Raw genomic sequence first — 20488 nt, 5'->3', positions numbered from 1 at the left:
CGCCCTTTCCATTGAACGCAATAAGAAGCCAACGACCAACATGCCCATATCTATATGGCCACTACATAAAGCCGAGTGACATTGGTTGGGTGCCCCGCCAATCTCGTCGTGGGCACCCAACCAATGTCACTTGGTTTTATGGGCGCCTCGCCAATTATGTCGTTATATACGAGGTGCCCCCGAAATGGTGAGGCGCCCCATAATGACTCACACGAATAACACCACAACTTGATTGTGATTGATGGGGTGCCCAAAACAGCTTGATTTGTGGGGTGACATATCCCGGAGGGGCACCTATAATGACATGATTGGTGGGGCGCGTTATAATAACAATATATGATTGTCGGGTCGCACATAATGCATAATGCCGAGTAAGATTGGTTGGGCGCCCACGACTTGATCAATGGGGCGCCCAAAACAGCATGATTGGTGGGGTGCCTCATCCGGAGGGGCGCCCATAATGCCGAGATTGGTGGATCGCCCACGACGACATCATGGAAGCCCATAAAAATTGGTAGGGCGCCTATAATGTCGAGTAAGATTGGTAAGGCGCCCACGAATGAATTGGGCGCTGAAAACGGCGTGATAATCTTCAAAATTCAAACAAATCGCACTCTAACCCGATTGCGAACTTTTCGCTTTTCTCATAAATTATTACAGGTACGTTAAAGTCGTATCCCGTCCTTCAAATTTTTATAATGTTCATATCAATATATCACAATAAGCTAATATCGCAAATTCAGCCTCAAAATTGAAATTGTCCGTCATTTTCAGATGCAAACCCTATTTTCCAAAATTTTCGGGGGGGGGGGGGCACCCTAGATCCTTTTCCATAGGGAGGTGTGTCTACGGTACCGTTCGCCGTGAACCGTCAAGTGTAGGTACATCGGCGCCCCCAAAGGCCTTTGCCCCCAACAATTTTGGGCTAGCTACGGCCCTGAGCAGTTTAGTGTGGGGTAGATGTATATTTTCCGGAGCTATTGTATCTAATTAAAAATGGACTATGAGTTATAATGTATATTCACCAAATCCTTATACGGCATTTAGTAATTGAATATATAATATTAAAACACTATTCATATGGAAAACAATCACTGAAACGTAGTGTGAAATCAACTCAGTGATTGTTTTCCATGTAAATTGTGTTTTAATATTATATATTCAATTACTAAATGCCGTGTAAGGATTTCATCAGACGTCAATATGGCGACGAGGCAGTTAAATGTATTAGTGTAATTAGTAAGATTGAGAGTAAATACTTACAAGATAGGAATAATGTGTTTTTTCTGATGCGATGCAGGAATAGAGGGTTACTACCTAAAGGACTTACACTAAAATATTGTTATTTCTGACTTTTCTTTTTATTGTTCCTTTGTTGGTTTCAGATTATTTACTTGAGAACGACAAGAGTAACTTGTTGAAACGTAGTGTGAAATAAACTCAGTGATTGTTTTCCATATAATTTGTGTTTTAATATTCACCAAGAGCTATTAAGAAATACCGTTGGATTTAACAGTCCCCGCAGCAGTTAAGTGTCGGGTATATTGTGTATGAGGCATAATTTCAGATTTGTATGGGAATAAAAATACAGATATTGTACAGTAGATAAATTTAATGGGGTTTATGTGCGAGTTTACTGTCTGTTATCGAATCTTTGCATAAAAGAGTATCATCTTCATCACAAAGTTAGGTCATTATAATATCATTGTAGTCCGAAAAGACTGTTACCATAGCTTTGACAAAACTGCTGTTGGTAAATATTGATGCATGTAGCTTTGATTAGTCAGAAGATTGTACAGTTTTATTACACTGTGTCCTCATCGCATATTATGTTGACTATGGCAAGATATATTACCAGATCAGTATCATCATTTTGCATCGATAATCAACTCAACTCATTATAAATGTCGAGCTTAATAGATCTATTTCAGTTACATTAAACAGAAACGTATTCCAGTATATATTTTATTCCAAAGGCAAGAGGAAAATCTGTCTGTTTGTACATGTAATTTTGTACTAGGTAATTTCGGTACTAACCATAGGCGTACGAGCTGGGGGGGGGGGGGGCCGCCCCCCCCCCCCCATTTTGGGCACAAAATGCTGGGAAAATTTGGGCACACAATTGTACTTTGTAAAAGTTGTATAAAAAAGTTGTGTTCTTGAATGTGTCCAATTTAACAGCGAATTTAAATTCAGAGTGTCTATAGTTAGGCAATAAAATAGAAATCTTAAGACTCGAACCCTCTATGGTTTGGAGTATACAGTAAACCACGAGTTACAGCTACATAAACAACTGTTTTTAGTTGTGTATATTACAAGTACATGTAAATAAAATTTAGTTATCTTTTATTGATGATTTAGAAATTAATAACGTATTCATCGCAAAAGAGATATTGTAGAACCTGTCGTGGGCCTTCAAATAAAAATTGAACTTTTTTTTATTTGGTAAAAACTCCTCAGAATCACTTTAAATGCATATTTAGCAGCATTCGGATCGGAAATATAGTCGGTTCTCGGACAGTAGTGTGTATATGATTGTTTGTTCTTTTATTTGCTATTTGCTGGTTTTAAAACATTATTTCATCGTTATTAGATTATTTGTCTGTAAATAATATGTATATTTGTAGTTTTATAAGAAAATAAAGTTATTATTATTATTATTATTATTATGTAACATACTAAGAACCTAACTACATTTTTTGGGCACCCCCCCCCCCCCCCCCCCAGTCAAAATTTTCCCCGTACGCCTATGGTACTAACGTATGGTTAAATTTTATTTTATTTCAATAATTTGCCAGTGCGTATGGGTCTTTAGCAGTGAGAGTAAACCTGAGAAACCTCGACAGGCAACCCTATTTTGTCAGTATAAACGGGGAATCGAAACCAAGCTACTGAACTCAATGACAGCATAATCTAAAATACTCGTTAAATCATTCGGCCACACAACGATGCCTTGTTCACTATAACTGCTGTTTAAGGAGGCCTAAATCGAACACACTACCTATATCTAATGCAATAGAATCCGATCCTACAATATATAATTTACAAATAATGTAAGCTCACAACAAAAAGAAAGAAAATAAACATGACTAGAATATATACGAATATTTTCCGGCGTGGATCCTCCTTGTAAATGGTGCAGAACCGAGACGCTGGCAAGGGACAGCGTATATGTCGTTTAGATGGGGCGCAAACCTCGTGTACACACTGGCGTGCACGTAAAAGACCCCTTGGCAGTAGGAATTCAATACAAGAGTAGGCTGTAGAGTCAGTGTTTGGGTAAAATCTGGGCATAGCACACTGTATGCGTATGTCTGTTTTCATTAGCCCAATAGGAACAAAACACTAGGACGTTAAACCCCATTTTATTTCATTTCACGGGGGGTTGGATGGCCGAATTGTTAGCACGCGCGCGCTGTATCATACGGTCTGTCATTGAGTCAACTGGCGGGGTTTCGATTCCCCGGTTGTACGTGGCAAGGAGTAGGGTCGCCTGTTCAACCTAACCTCGTGGGTTTTCTCCGGGTCCTCCGGTTTCCTCCCACTGCTAGAGACCCCTACACGCAAGCTAATTATTGAAATAAAATTGAACCATGTGCTGGTCCCGAAATGACCTAGTCTGTGTTGAGTGGACGTTAAACCCCATTTCTCTCTCTCTCTCTCATTTCATTTCACTTCAAAAGAAGAATCTTTGCTTGCTTTCATTCGACATTTTCTTTATGGTATACACTGATTATCACTTGATATCAATGCTTCGCAATGTTTATTTCTAGGAAGTGTCGAGTCATGATGGTAAAAGACTAGTCTACAACAAAATTAGTTACACGACTATGCTTCCATATTGATAAAGTCTTTGATAACAAGTATTACGTTGCGGGTTTCTGGGGTTTTCTTATGTTGTATAATACATGTCTGGATACTCAAGATACGGTTCAAAGGTAAACTATATATATATATATGCCTGTATAGATAGCAATAAAGCAATAAATTTTCTTGGTGATATCTCCGAAGAACAGTTTATGATTAAACAAGTTTTGAACTTTGTGAAAATGTCGCAGAAATCTTATGTAGCAGGTTTGTATCCAACAATTATTATAACATAACAAGTTCGCGATATCCCTGACCCACACCGTATATTAATGGAACAAGTCGAAGTACGAAGACACCAACCAGTTCCCGTGGTCGTAGGAACTTGAAATTATTAGAGGATGTTAAGGGGGACTAGCAATGACCACACACCAAATTTCAGCCGAATCGATCAATAACATTTTTATTTTACCGACCTTTTAATTTCTAACGAGAGAAAACTTCATCTGTTTGACGCCATTTGCTTTGTTTACTATTTAGACTCGAATAACAAGACACTAAGACGGAAACCGACACACTGCACTAGCTGCCTATCTCTGCAGTTCATAAAAATTAATATAATTTTCGTATACTTTAATTTTTGCGCGAAGCCACCATGTTCTATAAAATACTATTTGGTGTTGATCAGTGGATTGGCCTTTAGGTGTGAATATTGCCGTGACCTTGATTTTGACCTTGAGTCTTAACTTCCCATCCATATCAGGGCCTTTGCGTTTATGATTGTCGTGGCCTTATTTCTTACTGTATTTTCAAAGTTAATGTTCGAGGTGAAAGCAGAGACGACGTCTTTCAGAAAAGATAATTGGGTCAAAGTCGTAGGTCAAGGTCATGTTACAGAAAACTAAACTCAAACTTTTCAAAGTCATTTTTGGGACATTTGACCTTGACTTACGACCTTGACCCCGTAACCGTTTTCGAAGGCTATCACCTTGGCTTGAATCATGGACGTTTACCTTGGTTCTGTCACACACTGCTCGGTCAGAAAAGGGTCAAACGGAGAGGGGCCCGTGTCCGAAAGGAAGTCAATGGGCGTGGTCAATGTGAAAGGTCGTGGTGACCTCCACTAGTCACCGTTAACCATCCGTGACCTTGACCCTGACCTAGTGTCCGAACTTCCCATCCATCTCGGGCCCTTTGCGTTTATGCGTGCCGTGACCTTATTTCTTACTGTATTATCAAAGTTAATGTTCGAGGTGAAAGCAGAGACGGCGTCATTCAGAAAAGATAATTGGGTCAAAGTCGTAGGTCAAGGTCATGTTACAGAAAACTAAACTCAAACTTTTCAAAGTCATTTTTGGGACAGGGCCAGGGTAAACGTCGATGGTTCAAGCCAAGATGATGGGCTTTGAAAATGGTTACGGGTCAAGCTCGTAAGTCAAGGTCAAATGTCCCAAAACTGACCTTGAAAAGTTTGAGTTCAGTTTTCTATAACATGACCTTGACCTACGACTTTGACCCAATTATCTTTTCTGAGGGACGTTGTCTTTGCTTTCACCTCAAGCATTAACTTTGATAATACAGTAAGAAATAGGGTCACGGCAAGCTTAAACGAAAAGGGCCCGAGATTGATGGGAAGTTTGGACTCAAGGTCGAAGTCAAGGTCACGGATGGTTAAAGGTGACTAGTGGAGGTCACCAGGAACTTTCACATTGACCACGCCCTTTGACTTCCTTTCGGACACGGGCCCCTCTGCGTTTGACCGTTTCCTGACCGAGCAGTGTGCGACAGGGCCAGGGTAAACGTCGATGGTTCAAGCCAAGATTATGGGCTTTGAAAATGGTTATGGGATCAAGGTCGTAAGTCAAGGTCAAATGTCCCAAAACTGACTTTGAAAAGTTTTAGTTCAGTTTTCTGTAACATGACCTTGACCTACGACTTTGACCCATTTATCTTTTCTGAAGGACGTTGTCTCTGCTTTCACCTCAAGCATTAACTTTGATAATACAGTAAGAAATAGGGTCACGGCAAGCATAAACGAAAAGGGCCCGAGATGGATGGGAAGTTTGGACTCAAGGTCGAAGTCGAGGACACGGATGGTTAAAGGTGACTAGTGGAGGTCACCACGAACTTTCACATTGACCACGCCCATTGACTTCCTTTCGGGCATGGGCCCCTCTGCGTTTGACCGTTTTCTGACCGAGCAGTGTGCGACAGGACCAAGGTAAACGCCCATGATTCAAGCCAAGTTGATAGCCTTCGAAAATGGTTACGGGGTCAAAGTTGTAAGTCAAGGTCAAATGTCCCAAAACTGACTTTGAAAAGTTTGAGTTTAGTTTTCTGTAACATGACCTTGACCTACGACTTTGACCTTTTTAACTTTTCTGAAGGACGTTGTCTCTGCTTTCACCTCAAGCATTAACTTTGATAATACAGTAAGAAATAGGGTCACGGCAAGCATAAACGAAAAGGGCCCGAGATGGATGGGAAGTTTGGACTCAAGGTCAAAGTCAAGGTCACGGATGATTAAAGGTGACTAGTGGAGGTCACCACAACCTTTCACATTGACCACGCCCATTGACTTCCTTTCGGACACGGGCCCTTTGCGTTTGACCCTTGGGGATCACGGTGGCTAAGTGGGTAAGGCGCTGGCTCGCTAGCCTGGAGGTCGGGTGTTCGATCCCTGCATTGGCCGAGAAAGTTCATCCAGACTTTCCGGCGTGGTTCCCCCTTGTCAGTGATGCAGGACGGAGGGCCTGACAAGGACAGCTGTCTAGTCATTCGGATGAGACGAACAACCGAGGTCCCGTGTACACATTGGCGTGCACGTAAAAGATCCCTTGACAGTTGGAATTCGATATAAGAGTAGGCCGTAGTGCCGCTGTCCGGGCAAAATTACCCTCATAGCACACTGTATGGCGTATGCCCGTCTTCATTAGCCCAGTTCGGAGCAAAACAGTAGGACGTTAAACCCCATTTCATTTCATTTCATTTCGTTTGACCCTTTTCTGACCGAACAGTGTGCGACAGGACCAAAGTAAACGTCGATGGTTCAAGCCAAGGTGATAGCCTTCGAAAATGGTTACGAGGTCAAGGCCTTAAGTCAAGGTCAAATGTCCCAAAACTGACTTTGAAAAGTCCGAGTTTAGTTTTCTGTAAGATGACCTTGACCTACGACTTTGACCCAATTATCTTTTCTGGAGGACGTCGTCTCTGCTTTCACCTCGAACATTAACTTTGATAATACAGTTAGAAATAAGGCCACGGCAAGCATAAACGCAAAGGGCCCGAGATGGATGGGACGTTTGGCCTCAAGGTCAAAATCAAGGTCACGGCAATATTTACACCTAAAGGCCAATCCACTGATCAACACCAAATAGTATTTTATAGAAAATGGTGGCTTCGCGCAAAAATTAAAGTATACGAAAATTATATTAATTTTTATGAACTGCAGTGTTAGGCAGCTAGTGCAGTGTGTCGGTTTCCGTCTAAGTGTCTTGTTATTCGAGTCGGTTTCCGTCTTAGTGTCTTGTTATTCAAGTCTAATTAGTAAACAAAGCAAATGGCGTCAAACGGATGAAGTTCTCTCTCGTTAGAAATTAAAAGGTCGGTAAAATAAAAAGTTATTTATCGATTTGGCTGAAATTTGGTGTGTGGTCATTGCTAGCCCCCCTTAACATCCTCTGAAAATTTCAAGTGCCTATGACCACGGGAACTGGTAGAGGTACGAAAGTGCAATAGCGCCAAATGTGAGAGGGAACTTTTATACAAAAGCATTGACAGGACTCAGGAGAGTAACTTCTTGAAATTTTGAGGTCATTATATATTTGAAGCACCAATCTGGCTTTTTTTCAAAAGGCAAATATGTCACATTTAGCACAATGCTATCGCTGTTTTGGGATTAATAAAACTTAAATTGCCAAATTGGGCCAAAGATGATTCTTATTGATATTTAGTGAGTGTCTCTCACTGATCTGTATATTAGAACATTCTATAATGTTCTTGCCATCTTTCAAAAAAAAAAAAATATATAATACTGGTGGGTTTATATTCATTATCTGGCAACAGTACATTTTTATTTAATTTGTTAACATAAATAAATGAATGATAAAATTATTTTTCAGGGTCGGCTTATCCACCATTGGAAACTGGAGTTCTTAGAATTTACAGTATGAGATTCTGTTCTTTTGCTCAGAGAACAAGACTTGTTCTACAACACAAAAACATTCCGTTAGTAGATCTTATATATGATGACAATAGATAGCTTATTTTAGTTAAATGAAATGAGGTTTAAGTCCTACTGTTTTGCGCCTAAACTGGGCTAATGAAGACGGCAAACGCCATACAGTGTGCTATGAGGGAAATTTTGCCCGGGCAGCGGAGCTACGGCCTACTCTTATATCGAATTCCAACTGCCACGGGATCTTTTACGTGCACGCCAATTTGTACACAGGACCTCGGTTTTTCGTCCCATAGGAACGACTAGACAGTTGTCCTTGTCAGGCCCTCTGCCCTGCATCACTGACCAGGGGAAACCACGCCAAAGATCCTGAGAGCTATTTATTAAAGATATGTAGATTTACTCTTGATTACTGAAAGAGCAATAATGATATGTGTAAAATGTTTTAAAGGAGCTAAACCTGTCACAGACATTGTCAGGCACAGGGAATGAACTCACAAATGCAGTGATAATACTGTTCGAATTGACTGAAGATCTACAATGTTTCAGACCACCTTGCCACTAGGCAGCAAATACTGTTGAGGAATTTCTGCATTATATATCTGTTATCTAATATTTCAGCCATGAAAATGTCAATGTTTCATTAGTGAAGAAACCAGAATGGTTTTTGGAGAGAAATCCATTTGGTTTGGTTCCAACATTAGAGATTGATGATAAAGTTATATATGAATCTAACATCTGTAGTCAATATTTAGATGATGTTTATCCTGGTGACAAATTAACACCATCTGATCCTTATCAAAAAGCACGAGATCAGATGCTTATTGATACTTTTGGAAAGGTAAGTTACTTGATAATCTCAGAGATATTTATCTTTTTGAAATGCTGATTAAAGTTACCACACTAACCCTTTTTTTTTATTAAACCTGAATAACTTGTATATTTTAATCCTTGTATCAACAAGTTGCACATTTTAATACAAATTTTAAGGAACCGCGTTATTGATATTGGGTCATGAATGTAAGGGTTCAATTGGGAGAGTTTAATTTAACATTGTTTCAAAGATGAATATAATATTGTGTATATATGCCTTTTTAAAATTCTAGGCAGTTGGGCTTTATTATAAAATTTCAAGGACTGGTGAAGACATTGAGGAATTCAAGAAAAGTTTAGAAAGATACGACAAGGAGCTTTCAAAAAGAGGCAAATATTTTGGAGGTATGTAGCCTATCAATAATCATATTGGCCAAGTTCAAAGGGAGCTAAATCTAGTAAAACAATGAGGAACTATCAGACGAAACATAAGTTGTGGCCATCTACCATATTTCTGGGGTCTTACTGGTCTTTTCACCATGATCATACAGATCGAGATAGCATCTAAACAAGATTTCATTGTCTTAATCATGTACTACTGTTTCATTACTATCTGAAGAACACTGTCCAGTCCTTATTTTTGATAAAATGAAATTTAGAAAATGTTTGTTAATCCTTTAATCAGGATATGCTCCTTCCTGTAGCTACTGTATCAAGACTAATCTATATGCAGTTAAATTTCATAATCGTTACTAATGTACTTCTGTTTTATAGGAAACAATAAACCGTGTATGGTTGACTTTGCACTTTGGCCATGGTTTGAAAGATTGGAGTTACTTGAAGAAAAGGGTTTTAAACTAACAGAAGCTGAGTTCCCTAACCTGTCAGCCTGGGTTAAAACAATGTATCAGTTACCAGCTGTCAAAGCCATCATGTTTGATAGAGAAAGTCATATGCGTTTCATAAAATCTTACAAAGAAGGGAATCCAGATTACGATTTTGGTTTATGAATCAACTCAAAAGTCTGATTATTCTTGTGTATTATATTACAACTTTATTTTTAATTTAGATAACCTGATAAACAACCTCAAAGTGAAATGTACAACAAAACCTTCTAGAACAAAGGTGACTCCTCAATATTTTAAACTAAGAACACAAAGAATAAATTCCACTAAACATAAGAATCAAATCTATCAAACCCTAAAGTCATGTGTATATATTTTATGTTGTAGGTGTGTTTACAAAGACTTCTTTAGGGATGAAAAGGGGATATTACTTGTAAACCCCTCATCAGAAATTGGTGTTGCAAGTCAATTTCAAAACATTGTAGATATTTTATTATGCTATATTTACTCTTCTCTTTTTATAAAAACATAATAAAAACCTATTTTTTGTCCTTGAATCTGTCTATATATATATATATATATATATATATATATATATATATATATATATTTGTATGATCCCCCACCCCAGTGATGGGATTTCAAAAAAAATTTTTATCGGTATTTAAGGGGGCATTTTTTAGACCACACACAAAAATCACGTGTCAACAAAATATTCAAATTCGTACGTAATAAAAAAATAGGCCCAACCACAATTATTTTTTTAGAGATGGCATTATCATTAGGCCTATGTCATTTAAGGCCCCAACAATGAACAAAGTGAAAGATGACCTTTTATTATAATTACTAGTACATCGAATAAAAAAACAAATGGAGTGCAAATCACATTCAATTGGAGAGAGAGAGAGAGAGAAATGGGGTTTAACGTCCACTCGACACAAACTAGGTCATTTCGGGACTAACATATGGTTTTTAAATTTTATTTCAATAATTCGCTTGCGCGTAAGGGTCTTTAGCAGTGGGAGGAAACCGGAGGACCCGGAGAAAACCCACGAGGTTGGACAGGCGACCCTACTCCTTGTCACGTACAACCGGGGATTCGAAACCACGCCAGTTGACTCAATGACAGACTTTATGATACAGCGCGCGCACGCTAACCATTCAGCCATCCAACCCCCCACATTCAATTGGTATTTGGTTGAAGTAAAGGGGTCTGGAGAGGAATAGCCTTCGTCATTCAGTTGGATCAATTCAATTCAGAATTCTTTTTAAAAAAAATAAGAGTAAATAAAGTCACATGAGTTATAACCGTCATTTATGTGGCCTAGGCAGAGACACAGCTCACCAAATAACGAATTGAATGTGGAAATTATATTTAGTCTTTCTCTCCCTTTCCCTTTTCCCCCCTTTTTATGGCGATTTTTGTTGACTTTTTGGTGTAGAATCGAAGAAAAGAGGTTGAAGATACATTTTTTGCCAGGTTTTGGTGAATATTCATGATTTTGAAGCGGAAGGATACAGGAGTTGAGAGGTTGGTCAGGTTGAAATGTGGGGCGGAAAATTGTATGGTTTTTTTATCTTTGCTTCCAGTTTGTGTATCTCAAGTTTTCCATGGTGAACCTCATATGTGCTTTTGAGCAAGAAGTTGCTACATGTTGCTCCATCTGTGGTAGAAGGCGTTCTACCCAACGAAAATTTGGGAAAAGTTAGAGCCGGTCTAAGAGACGAGAATTAACATTAAAGTCAATGGGGAAATCATTAGTGATCTGTGGCCAAATAAACAGCGTTGGGCTGTAAAAAATGTCTCAGCCTTTGACTTTTACATGTATGTTGGTCAAATGATATAAATATCATCATTGGAGATTACAGTCCAGCTATGTCATTTTCTTTTAATGCATTAATTCCTGAAGGAGCATACTTTTAAACTCTTTCAATTCTGAAGTGTGGGGTATAATATGTAAATTTCATGAGATATATTGAATAATCAAAAAGGCTTATCACGTATATTTGAGGGGACTTTCTAGGAAATACACTGGAACTAGCAGCAGCAGCAGCAGGTCCGTAGCTAGCGGGGGGGGGGGCAAAGGGGGCAGCTGACCCCCCCCCCCCCCCAACCCTTTAAAAATTCGGCGCATTGGGGAAAAAATCGTCTTCCCCAATGGGCGCCTTCGGCGCCCTTTCCATTGAACGCAATAAGAAGCCAACGACCAACATGCCCATATCTATATGGCCACTACATAAAGCCGAGTGACATTGGTTGGGTGCCCCGCCAATCTCGTCGTGGGCACCCAACCAATGTCACTTGGTTTTATGGGCGCCTCGCCAATTATGTCGTTATATACGAGGTGCCCCCGAAATGGTGAGGCGCCCCATAATGACTCACACGAATAACACCACAACTTGATTGTGATTGATGGGGTGCCCAAAACAGCTTGATTTGTGGGGTGACATATCCCGGAGGGGCACCTATAATGACATGATTGGTGGGGCGCGTTATAATAACAATATATGATTGTCGGGTCGCACATAATGCATAATGCCGAGTAAGATTGGTTGGGCGCCCACGACTTGATCAATGGGGCGCCCAAAACAGCATGATTGGTGGGGTGCCTCATCCGGAGGGGCGCCCATAATGCCGAGATTGGTGGATCGCCCACGACGACATCATGGAAGCCCATAAAAATTGGTAGGGCGCCTATAATGTCGAGTAAGATTGGTAAGGCGCCCACGAATGAATTGGGCGCTGAAAACGGCGTGATAATCTTCAAAATTCAAACAAATCGCACTCTAACCCGATTGCGAACTTTTCGCTTTTCTCATAAATTATTACAGGTACGTTAAAGTCGTATCCCGTCCTTCAAATTTTTATAATGTTCATATCAATATATCACAATAAGCTAATATCGCAAATTCAGCCTCAGATGCAAACCCTATTTTCCAAAATTTTCGGGGGGGGGGGGCACCCTAGATCCTTTTCCATAGGGAGGTGTGTCTACGGTACCGTTCGCCGTGAACCGTCAAGTGTAGGTACATCGGCGCCCCCAAAGGCCTTTGCCCCCAACAATTTTGGGCTAGCTACGGCCCTGAGCAGTTTAGTGTGGGGTAGATGTATATTTTCCGGAGCTATTGTATCTAATTAAAAATGGACTATGAGTTATAATGTATATTCACCAAATCCTTATACGGCATTTAGTAATTGAATATATAATATTAAAACACTATTCATATGGAAAACAATCACTGAAACGTAGTGTGAAATCAACTCAGTGATTGTTTTCCATGTAAATTGTGTTTTAATATTATATATTCAATTACTAAATGCCGTGTAAGGATTTCATCAGACGTCAATATGGCGACGAGGCAGTTAAATGTATTAGTGTAATTAGTAAGATTGAGAGTAAATACTTACAAGATAGGAATAATGTGTTTTTTCTGATGCGATGCAGGAATAGAGGGTTACTACCTAAAGGACTTACACTAAAATATTGTTATTTCTGACTGTTCTTTTTATTGTTCCTTTGTTGGTTTCAGATTATTTACTTGAGAACGACAAGAGGAACTTGTTGAAACGTAGTGTGAAATAAACTCAGTGATTGTTTTCCATATAATTTGTGTTTTAATATTCACCAAGAGCTATTAAGAAATACCGTTGGATTTAACAGTCCCCGCAGCAGTTAAGTGTCGGGTATATTGTGTATGAGGCATAATTTCAGATTTGTATGGGAATAAAAATACAGATATTGTACAGTAGATAAATTTAATGGGGTTTATGTGCGAGTTTACTGTCTGTTATCGAATCTTTGCATAAAAGAGTATCATCTTCATCACAAAGTTAGGTCATTATAATATCATTGTAGTCCGAAAAGACTGTTACCATAGCTTTGACAAAACTGCTGTTGGTAAATATTGATGCATGTAGCTTTGATTAGTCAGAAGATTGTACAGTTTTATTACACTGTGTCCTCATCGCATATTATGTTGACTATGGCAAGATATATTACCAGATCAGTATCATCATTTTGCATCGATAATCAACTCAACTCATTATAAATGTCGAGCTTAATAGATCTATTTCAGTTACATTAAACAGAAACGTATTCCAGTATATATTTTATTCCAAAGGCAAGAGGAAAATCTGTCTGTTTGTACATGTAATTTTGTACTAGGTAATTTCGGTACTAACCATAGGCGTACGAGCTGGGGGGGGGGGGGCTGGGGGGCGGCCGCCCCCCCCCCCCCATTTTGGGCACAAAATGCTGGGAAAATTTGGGCACACAATTGTACTTTGTAAAAGTTGTATAAAAAAGTTGTGTTCTTGAATGTGTCCAATTTAACAGCGAATTTAAATTCAGAGTGTCTATAGTTAGGCAATAAAATAGAAATCTTAAGACTCGAACCCTCTATGGTTTGGAGTATACAGTAAACCACGAGTTACAGCTACATAAACAACTGTTTTTAGTTGTGTATATTACAAGTACATGTAAATAAAATTTAGTTATCTTTTATTGATGATTTAGAAATTAATAACGTATTCATCGCAAAAGAGATATTGTAGAACCTGTCGTGGGCCTTCAAATAAAAATTGAACTTTTTTTTATTTGGTAAAAACTCCTCAGAATCACTTTAAATGCATATTTAGCAGCATTCGGATCGGAAATATAGTCGGTTCTCGGACAGTAGTGTGTATATGATTGTTTGTTCTTTTATTTGCTATTTGCTGGTTTTAAAACATTATTTCATCGTTATTAGATTATTTGTCTGTAAATAATATGTATATTTGTAGTTTTATAAGAAAATAAAGTTATTATTATTATTATTATTATTATGTAACATACTAAGAACCTAACTACATTTTTTGGGCACCCCCCCCCCCCCCCCCCAGTCAAAATTTTCCCCGTACGCCTATGGTACTAACGTATGGTTAAATTTTATTTTATTTCAATAATTTGCCAGTGCGTATGGGTCTTTAGCAGTGAGAGTAAACCTGAGAAACCTCGACAGGCAACCCTATTTTGTCAGTATAAACGGGGAATCGAAACCAAGCTACTGAACTCAATGACAGCATAATCTAAAATACTCGTTAAATCATTCGGCCACACAACGATGCCTTGTTCACTATAACTGCTGTTTAAGGAGGCCTAAATCGAACACACTACCTATATCTAATGCAATAGAATCCGATCCTACAATATATAATTTACAAATAATGTAAGCTCACAACAAAAAGAAAGAAAATAAACATGACTAGAATATATACGAATATTTTCCGGCGTGGATCCTCCTTGTAAATGGTGCAGAAGCGAGACGCTGGCAAGGGACAGCGTATATGTCGTTTAGATGGGGCGCAAACCTCGTGTACACACTGGCGTGCACGTAAAAGACCCCTTGGCAGTAGGAATTCAATACAAGAGTAGGCTGTAGAGTCAGTGTCTGGGTAAAATCTGGGCATAGCACACTGTATGCGTATGCCTGTTTTCATTGGCCCAATAGGAACAAAACACTAGGACGTTAAACCCCATTTTATTTCATTTCACGGGGGGTTGGATGGCCGAATTGTTAGCACGCGCGCGCTGTATCATACGGTCTGTCATTGAGTCAACTGGCGGGGTTTCGATTCCCCGGTTGTACGTGGCAAGGAGTAGGGTCGCCTGTTCAACCTAACCTCGTGGGTTTTCTCCGGGTCCTCCGGTTTCCTCCCACTGCTAGAGACCCCTAGTCTGTGTTGAGTGGACGTTAAACCCCATTTCTCTCTCTCTCTCTCATTTCATTTCACTTCAAAAGAAGAATCTTTGCTTGCTTTCATTCGACATTTTCTTTATGGTATACACTGATTATCACTTGATATCAATGCTTCGCAATGTTAATTTCTAGGAAGTGTCGAGTCATGATGGTAAAAGACTAGTCTACAACAAAATTAGTTACACGACTATGCTTCCATATTGATAAAGTCTTTGATAACAAGTATTACGTTGCGGGTTTCTGGGGTTTTCTTATGTTGTATAATACATGTCTGGATACTCAAGATACGGTTCAAAGGTAAACTATATATATATATATGCCTGTATAGATAGCAATAAAGCAATAAATTTTCTTGGTGATATCTCCGAAGAACAGTTTATGATTAAACAAGTTTTGAACTTTGTGAAAATGTCGCAGAAATCTTATGTAGCAGGTTTGTATCCAACAATTATTATAACATAACAAGTTCGCGATATCCCTGACCCACACCGTATATTAATGGAACAAGTCGAAGTACGAAGACACCAAAAATGTGAGAGGGAACTTTTATACAAAAGCATTGACAGGACTCAGGAGAGTAACTTCTTGAAATTTTGAGGTCATTATATATTTGAAGCACCAATCTGGCTTTTTTTCAAAAGGCAAATATGTCACATTTAGCACAATGCTATCGCTGTTTTGGGATTAATAAAACTTAAATTGCCAAATTGGGCCAAAGATGATTCTTATTGATATTTAGTGAGTGTCTCTCACTGATCTGTATATTAGAACATACTATAATATTCTTGCCATCTTTCAAAAAAAAAAAATATATAATACTGGTGGGTTTATATTCATATCTGGCAACAGTACATTTTTATTTAATTTGTTAACACAAATAAATGAATGATAAAATTATTTTTCAGGGTCGGCTTATCCACCACTGGAAACTGGAGTTCTTAGAATTTACAGTATGAGATTCTGTCCTTTTGCTCAGAGAACAAGACTTGTTCTACAACACAAAAACATTCCGTTAGTAGATCTTATATATGATGACAATAGATAGCTTATTTTAGTTAAATGAAATGAAATGAAATGGGGTTTAAGTCCTACTGTTTTGCGCCTAAACTGGGCTAATGAAGACGGCAAACGCCATACAGTGTGCTATGAGGGAAATTTTGCCCGGGCAGCGGAGCTACGGCCTACTCTTATATCGAATTCCAACTGCCACGGGATCTTTTACGTGCACGCCAATTTGTACACAGGACCTCGGTTTTTCGTCCCATAGGAACGACTAGACAGTTGTCCTTGTCAGGCCCTCTGCCCTGCATCACTGACCAGGGGAAACCACGCCAAAGATCCTGAGAGCTATTTATTAAAGATATGTAGATTTACTCTTGATTACTGAAAGAGCAATAATGATATGTGTAAAATGTTTTAAAGGAGCTAAACCTGTCACAGACATTGTCAGGCACAGGGAATGAACTCACAAATGCAGTGATAATACTGTTCGAATTGACTGAAGATCTACAATGTTTCAGACCACCTTGCCACTAGGCAGCAAATACTGTTGAGGAATTTCTGCATTATATATCTGTTATCTAATATTTCAGCCATGAAAATGTCAATGTTCACTTAGTGAAGAAACCAGAATGGTTTTTGGAGAGAAATCCATTTGGTTTGGTTCCAACATTAGAGATTGATGATAAAGTTATATATGAATCTAACATCTGTAGTCAATATTTAGATGATGTTTATCCTGGTGACAAATTAACACCATCTGATCCTTATCAAAAAGCACGAGATCAGATGCTTATTGATACTTTTGGAAAGGTAAGTTACTTGATAATCTCAGAGATATGTATCTTTTTGAAATGCTGATTAAAGTTACCACATTAACCCTCCTTTTTATTAAACCTGGATAACGTGTATGTTTTAATCCTTGTATCAACATGTTGCACATTTTAATACAAATTTAAGGAACCACATTATTAAGGTATATTTACTACAGTTCTTGTATTGTAGCCAATGATAGGTTTGCAAGAGTCTTTAACCACAAATTAACCAGTCTTATTCACTTGAATATATCAGGGATTCCTCATTTAAAACAGAAATATTGTGTCATTCATGAAAGCAATTCAATTCGGGGAGTTCAATTTACCCTTGTGTTTCGAAGATACATTGTGTATATATTCTTTTTTAAAATTCTAGGCAGTTGGGCAGTTTTATAAAATTGCAAGAAATGGTGAAGACTTTGAGGAATTCAAAAAAAGCTTAGGAAGATATGAAGAAGAGCTTTCAAAAAGAGGAAAATATTTTGGAGGTATAAATCAATAAATCAGTATTTATTAGCCAAGTTCAAAGGGAGCTAAATCTAGTAAAACAATGAAGTACTATCAGGCGTAACGTAAGTTATGGCCATCTAATCAGTATATCATAGCCAAATTCAAAAGGGGGCTAAATCCATTAAAACAAATGAAATATTGCCTATAATAATATAAATTAAATGTGTCATCAGTGGCAGAGTTATCAAGGAAATAAACACCAGCGGGTTATTTAGTTGTTGTAGTGTGGGTGATATTGTTAATTAATTCGTCGTCCACTGCTGCTAATTTTAGTAGTGTGAGTGTTTATTTTGTATGGCGGAATGGTCAGCACGTGCGCGCTGTATCATAAGTTCTGTCATTGAGTCAGTTGGCGTGGTTTCGATTCCCCGGTTGTACATGACAAGGAGTAGGGTTGCCTGTCCAACCTCACGGGTTTTCTCTGGGTCCTCCGGTTTCCTCCCAATGATAAAATATGCACAAGCGAATTATTGAAATAAAATTGAACCATATGTTAGTCCTGATATGAGCTAGTTTGTGTCGAGTGGACGTTAAACCCCATTTCTGTGTCACTCTCTCTATTTATTGGTGATTATAAAACTATGGTTGCACTTTTGATATCACTATTACCACAAGATATGTTCTGATGTACTGTGAACCACATATATGAAGTACAATTAGCACGCTGTGGTGCTGGACAGAGGTCTGGGCAAAAAGCATATTGGTTCAAATATTATTAAATTATAAGTCCATAAGTTATGGTCATCTAATGTTTCCATTACTTCCTGTTGAATTCACATTGCCATGTATGGTCTTGCTGGTATTTTGACCATCATCATGGAGGAGATAGCATCTGAATGAGATTTTTTTGTGTGTGTCAATAATCTACTACGGTTTAGATTACTATCTGAAGAAAACTGCCCAGTCCATATTTTTGATAAACTGAAATATAGAAAATGTTTGTTTATCCTTTAATCAGGATATGTTACTTTCTTATAGCTACTGTATCAAGACTAATCTATATGCAGTTAAATTTCATAATCATTACTAATGTACTTCTGTTTTATAGGAAACAATAAACCTTGTATGGTTGACTTTGCACTTTGGCCATGGTTTGAAAGATTGGAGTTGCTTGAAGAAAAGGGTTTTAAACTAACAGAAGCTGAGTTCCCTAACCTGTCAGCCTGGGTTAAAACAATGTATCAGTTACCAGCTGTCAAAGCCACCATGTTTGATAAAGAAAGTCATATGCGTTTCTTAACATCTTACAGAGAAGGGAATCCAGATTACGATTTTGGCTTATGACTAAATTCAAAAATCTGATTATTCTTGTGAATACAACTGAAATATATGTAATTAAAGATATTAATAAATGATATATTTCCTCGACGTATGTAATCCTAATTACATAAAGGTCAATTTGAAAACATACCCTAAGAAACTTATTCTATTGATTACATTTAAAAAGAAATTGTAATAATTATATTTAAAGCTGAACTCTGGTTACAAAAATACCGAAATAATTAAATAAAAAAAAGTTAACGCCCCCCAAGCGCCATACTTGTTTCTAATTTATGAAATAATATGGCGGACATGGAGGCTTATGACCTGGAAAGGTTAGCCGATCTCACTTCCAGTTTGTTTCTTGTCAGCCAGCTGTACACATCCGGTTTTATTCTCTACACACGCTTCACCGATTGCTCTATTTTTTCCCAACAGTATACCAAATTATTGAAGATTGCAAAATGTCTGATCAGGTAAACCTGTAAATAACTATATGAACTGCGTCTACTACAATATAGCCTAAGCTTTACTCTAAAACAAAAGATGCAAAAAGATGGCTTACCCCAACCTGAAATTTTCAACCAAAACAAAATCACCTACACACACTATTGTCTTCTTCGTATTATTATTATTATTGCCACGTCTTCTTGTGAATATCTTACACGTATATGTAAATCACCAAAAAAGTTATCGCAGCATAATGTCCAGTGTAATTATAAATAATACTATGCAATAAACAGATAGTTTAGATTAGATTTTCACAGGTCGCCATGTTCGATGTTGTATTATTGTTCACGAAAACACTCCCCAGTGAGATCAAGGGATATAACTAACACATGAGCAAAGAAAAGCAGTGACAGACAAACCTTGTGCTTTTATACCACCCAACCCCACTTAGGGATGCAGAGTGAATATTTCTGGTGTATCTGGTTAACCCCGCATCCGAAATTGGTGATTTTTCTTTGTAATGTATAGTATTATAATACAGCTAAAATTTACATGTATTTAATATTACATTATAAGATGTACATGTACTTATTATTACATATATCAGATGTACATGTACTTATTATTACATTATAAGATGTGCATGTACCGTATTTACTATTAAATTATTAGATATACATGTACATGTACTTATTATTAAATTCAAAGATTTGCATGTACTTATTATTGTTCTATTAAGATGCAATACGCAAATAGAATAGCTTTCTTTGTGTTGCAGTAAAATACAGATTATCGTAAATATTATGTTCTATTGACTTTACTCATTTTATATTTGTTCTTGTATCATAAAATCATAATGTAAACAAAATAAAAACCTATTTTATTCCCTTGAATCTTTCTTTATATATTCTTCAAAAAAAGTAGGGGATATTGAAATGCAAATACCTATGCAGGTTGTGATATGATAAATATTTATGGACACTTGACATGCTTTGAGAGTATGTTCACAGATGAAGAACTTATCACTCCAACAGAACCACTGAGCTGCACATGCGACACGCAATAGCGACATA

General features: G+C 37.9%; 2 protein-coding genes across 4 annotated transcripts; both read left to right on the top strand.

Annotated features, from left to right (window-relative positions):
- The first annotated feature begins 3944 nt into the window (after positions 1–3944).
- LOC130010487 (glutathione S-transferase omega-1-like) lies at positions 3945–9210 on the top strand. Its single transcript, XM_056099297.1, has 4 exons — positions 3945–4074; positions 7929–8034; positions 8606–8825; positions 9091–9210. Exons 1-4 carry the CDS (start codon positions 4020–4022, stop codon positions 9208–9210), a joined length of 501 nt encoding a protein of 166 aa, XP_055955272.1. The 5' UTR covers positions 3945–4019.
- A 6375-nt stretch (positions 9211–15585) lies between these two features.
- On the top strand, positions 15586–20308 carry LOC126816791 (glutathione S-transferase omega-1). 3 transcript variants are annotated; one of them, XM_050543508.2, is made up of 5 exons: positions 15586–15678; positions 16287–16392; positions 16974–17193; positions 17572–17683; positions 18754–20308. In XM_050543508.2, exons 2-5 carry the CDS (start codon positions 16334–16336, stop codon positions 18987–18989), a joined length of 627 nt encoding a protein of 208 aa, XP_050399465.1. In that variant the 5' UTR covers positions 15586–15678; positions 16287–16333; the 3' UTR covers positions 18990–20308. The 3 variants fall into 3 exon arrangements, with proteins under 3 accessions (XP_050399465.1, XP_050399462.1, XP_055955929.1); XM_050543505.1 differs by lacking the exon at positions 15586–15678 and adding an exon at positions 15683–15814; XM_056099954.1 differs by lacking the exon at positions 15586–15678 and adding an exon at positions 15829–15979.
- Positions 20309–20488: the final 180 nt, after the last annotated feature.

The sequence above is a fragment of the Patella vulgata genome, chromosome 3, assembly GCF_932274485.2.
Source record: "Patella vulgata chromosome 3, xgPatVulg1.2, whole genome shotgun sequence".
NCBI classification, from domain to species: Eukaryota; Metazoa; Mollusca; class Gastropoda; family Patellidae; genus Patella; species Patella vulgata.
This window is presented reverse-complemented; position numbering and strand designations above follow the sequence as displayed.

Coding starts and splice junctions, on each gene's coding strand:
- LOC130010487 (XM_056099297.1), top strand. CDS start 4,020: ATGATTAAACAAGTTTTGAACTTTGTGAAAATGTCGCAGAAATCTTAT. Junction 8,035..8,605: donor CTACAACACAAAAACATTCC/GTTAGTAGATCT, acceptor CTAATATTTCAG/CCATGAAAATGTCAATGTTT. Junction 8,826..9,090: donor TTATTGATACTTTTGGAAAG/GTAAGTTACTTG, acceptor TTAAAATTCTAG/GCAGTTGGGCTTTATTATAA.
- LOC126816791 (XM_050543505.1), top strand. CDS start 15,760: ATGATTAAACAAGTTTTGAACTTTGTGAAAATGTCGCAGAAATCTTAT. Junction 16,393..16,973: donor CTACAACACAAAAACATTCC/GTTAGTAGATCT, acceptor CTAATATTTCAG/CCATGAAAATGTCAATGTTC. Junction 17,684..18,753: donor AAGAGGAAAATATTTTGGAG/GTATAAATCAAT, acceptor TCTGTTTTATAG/GAAACAATAAACCTTGTATG.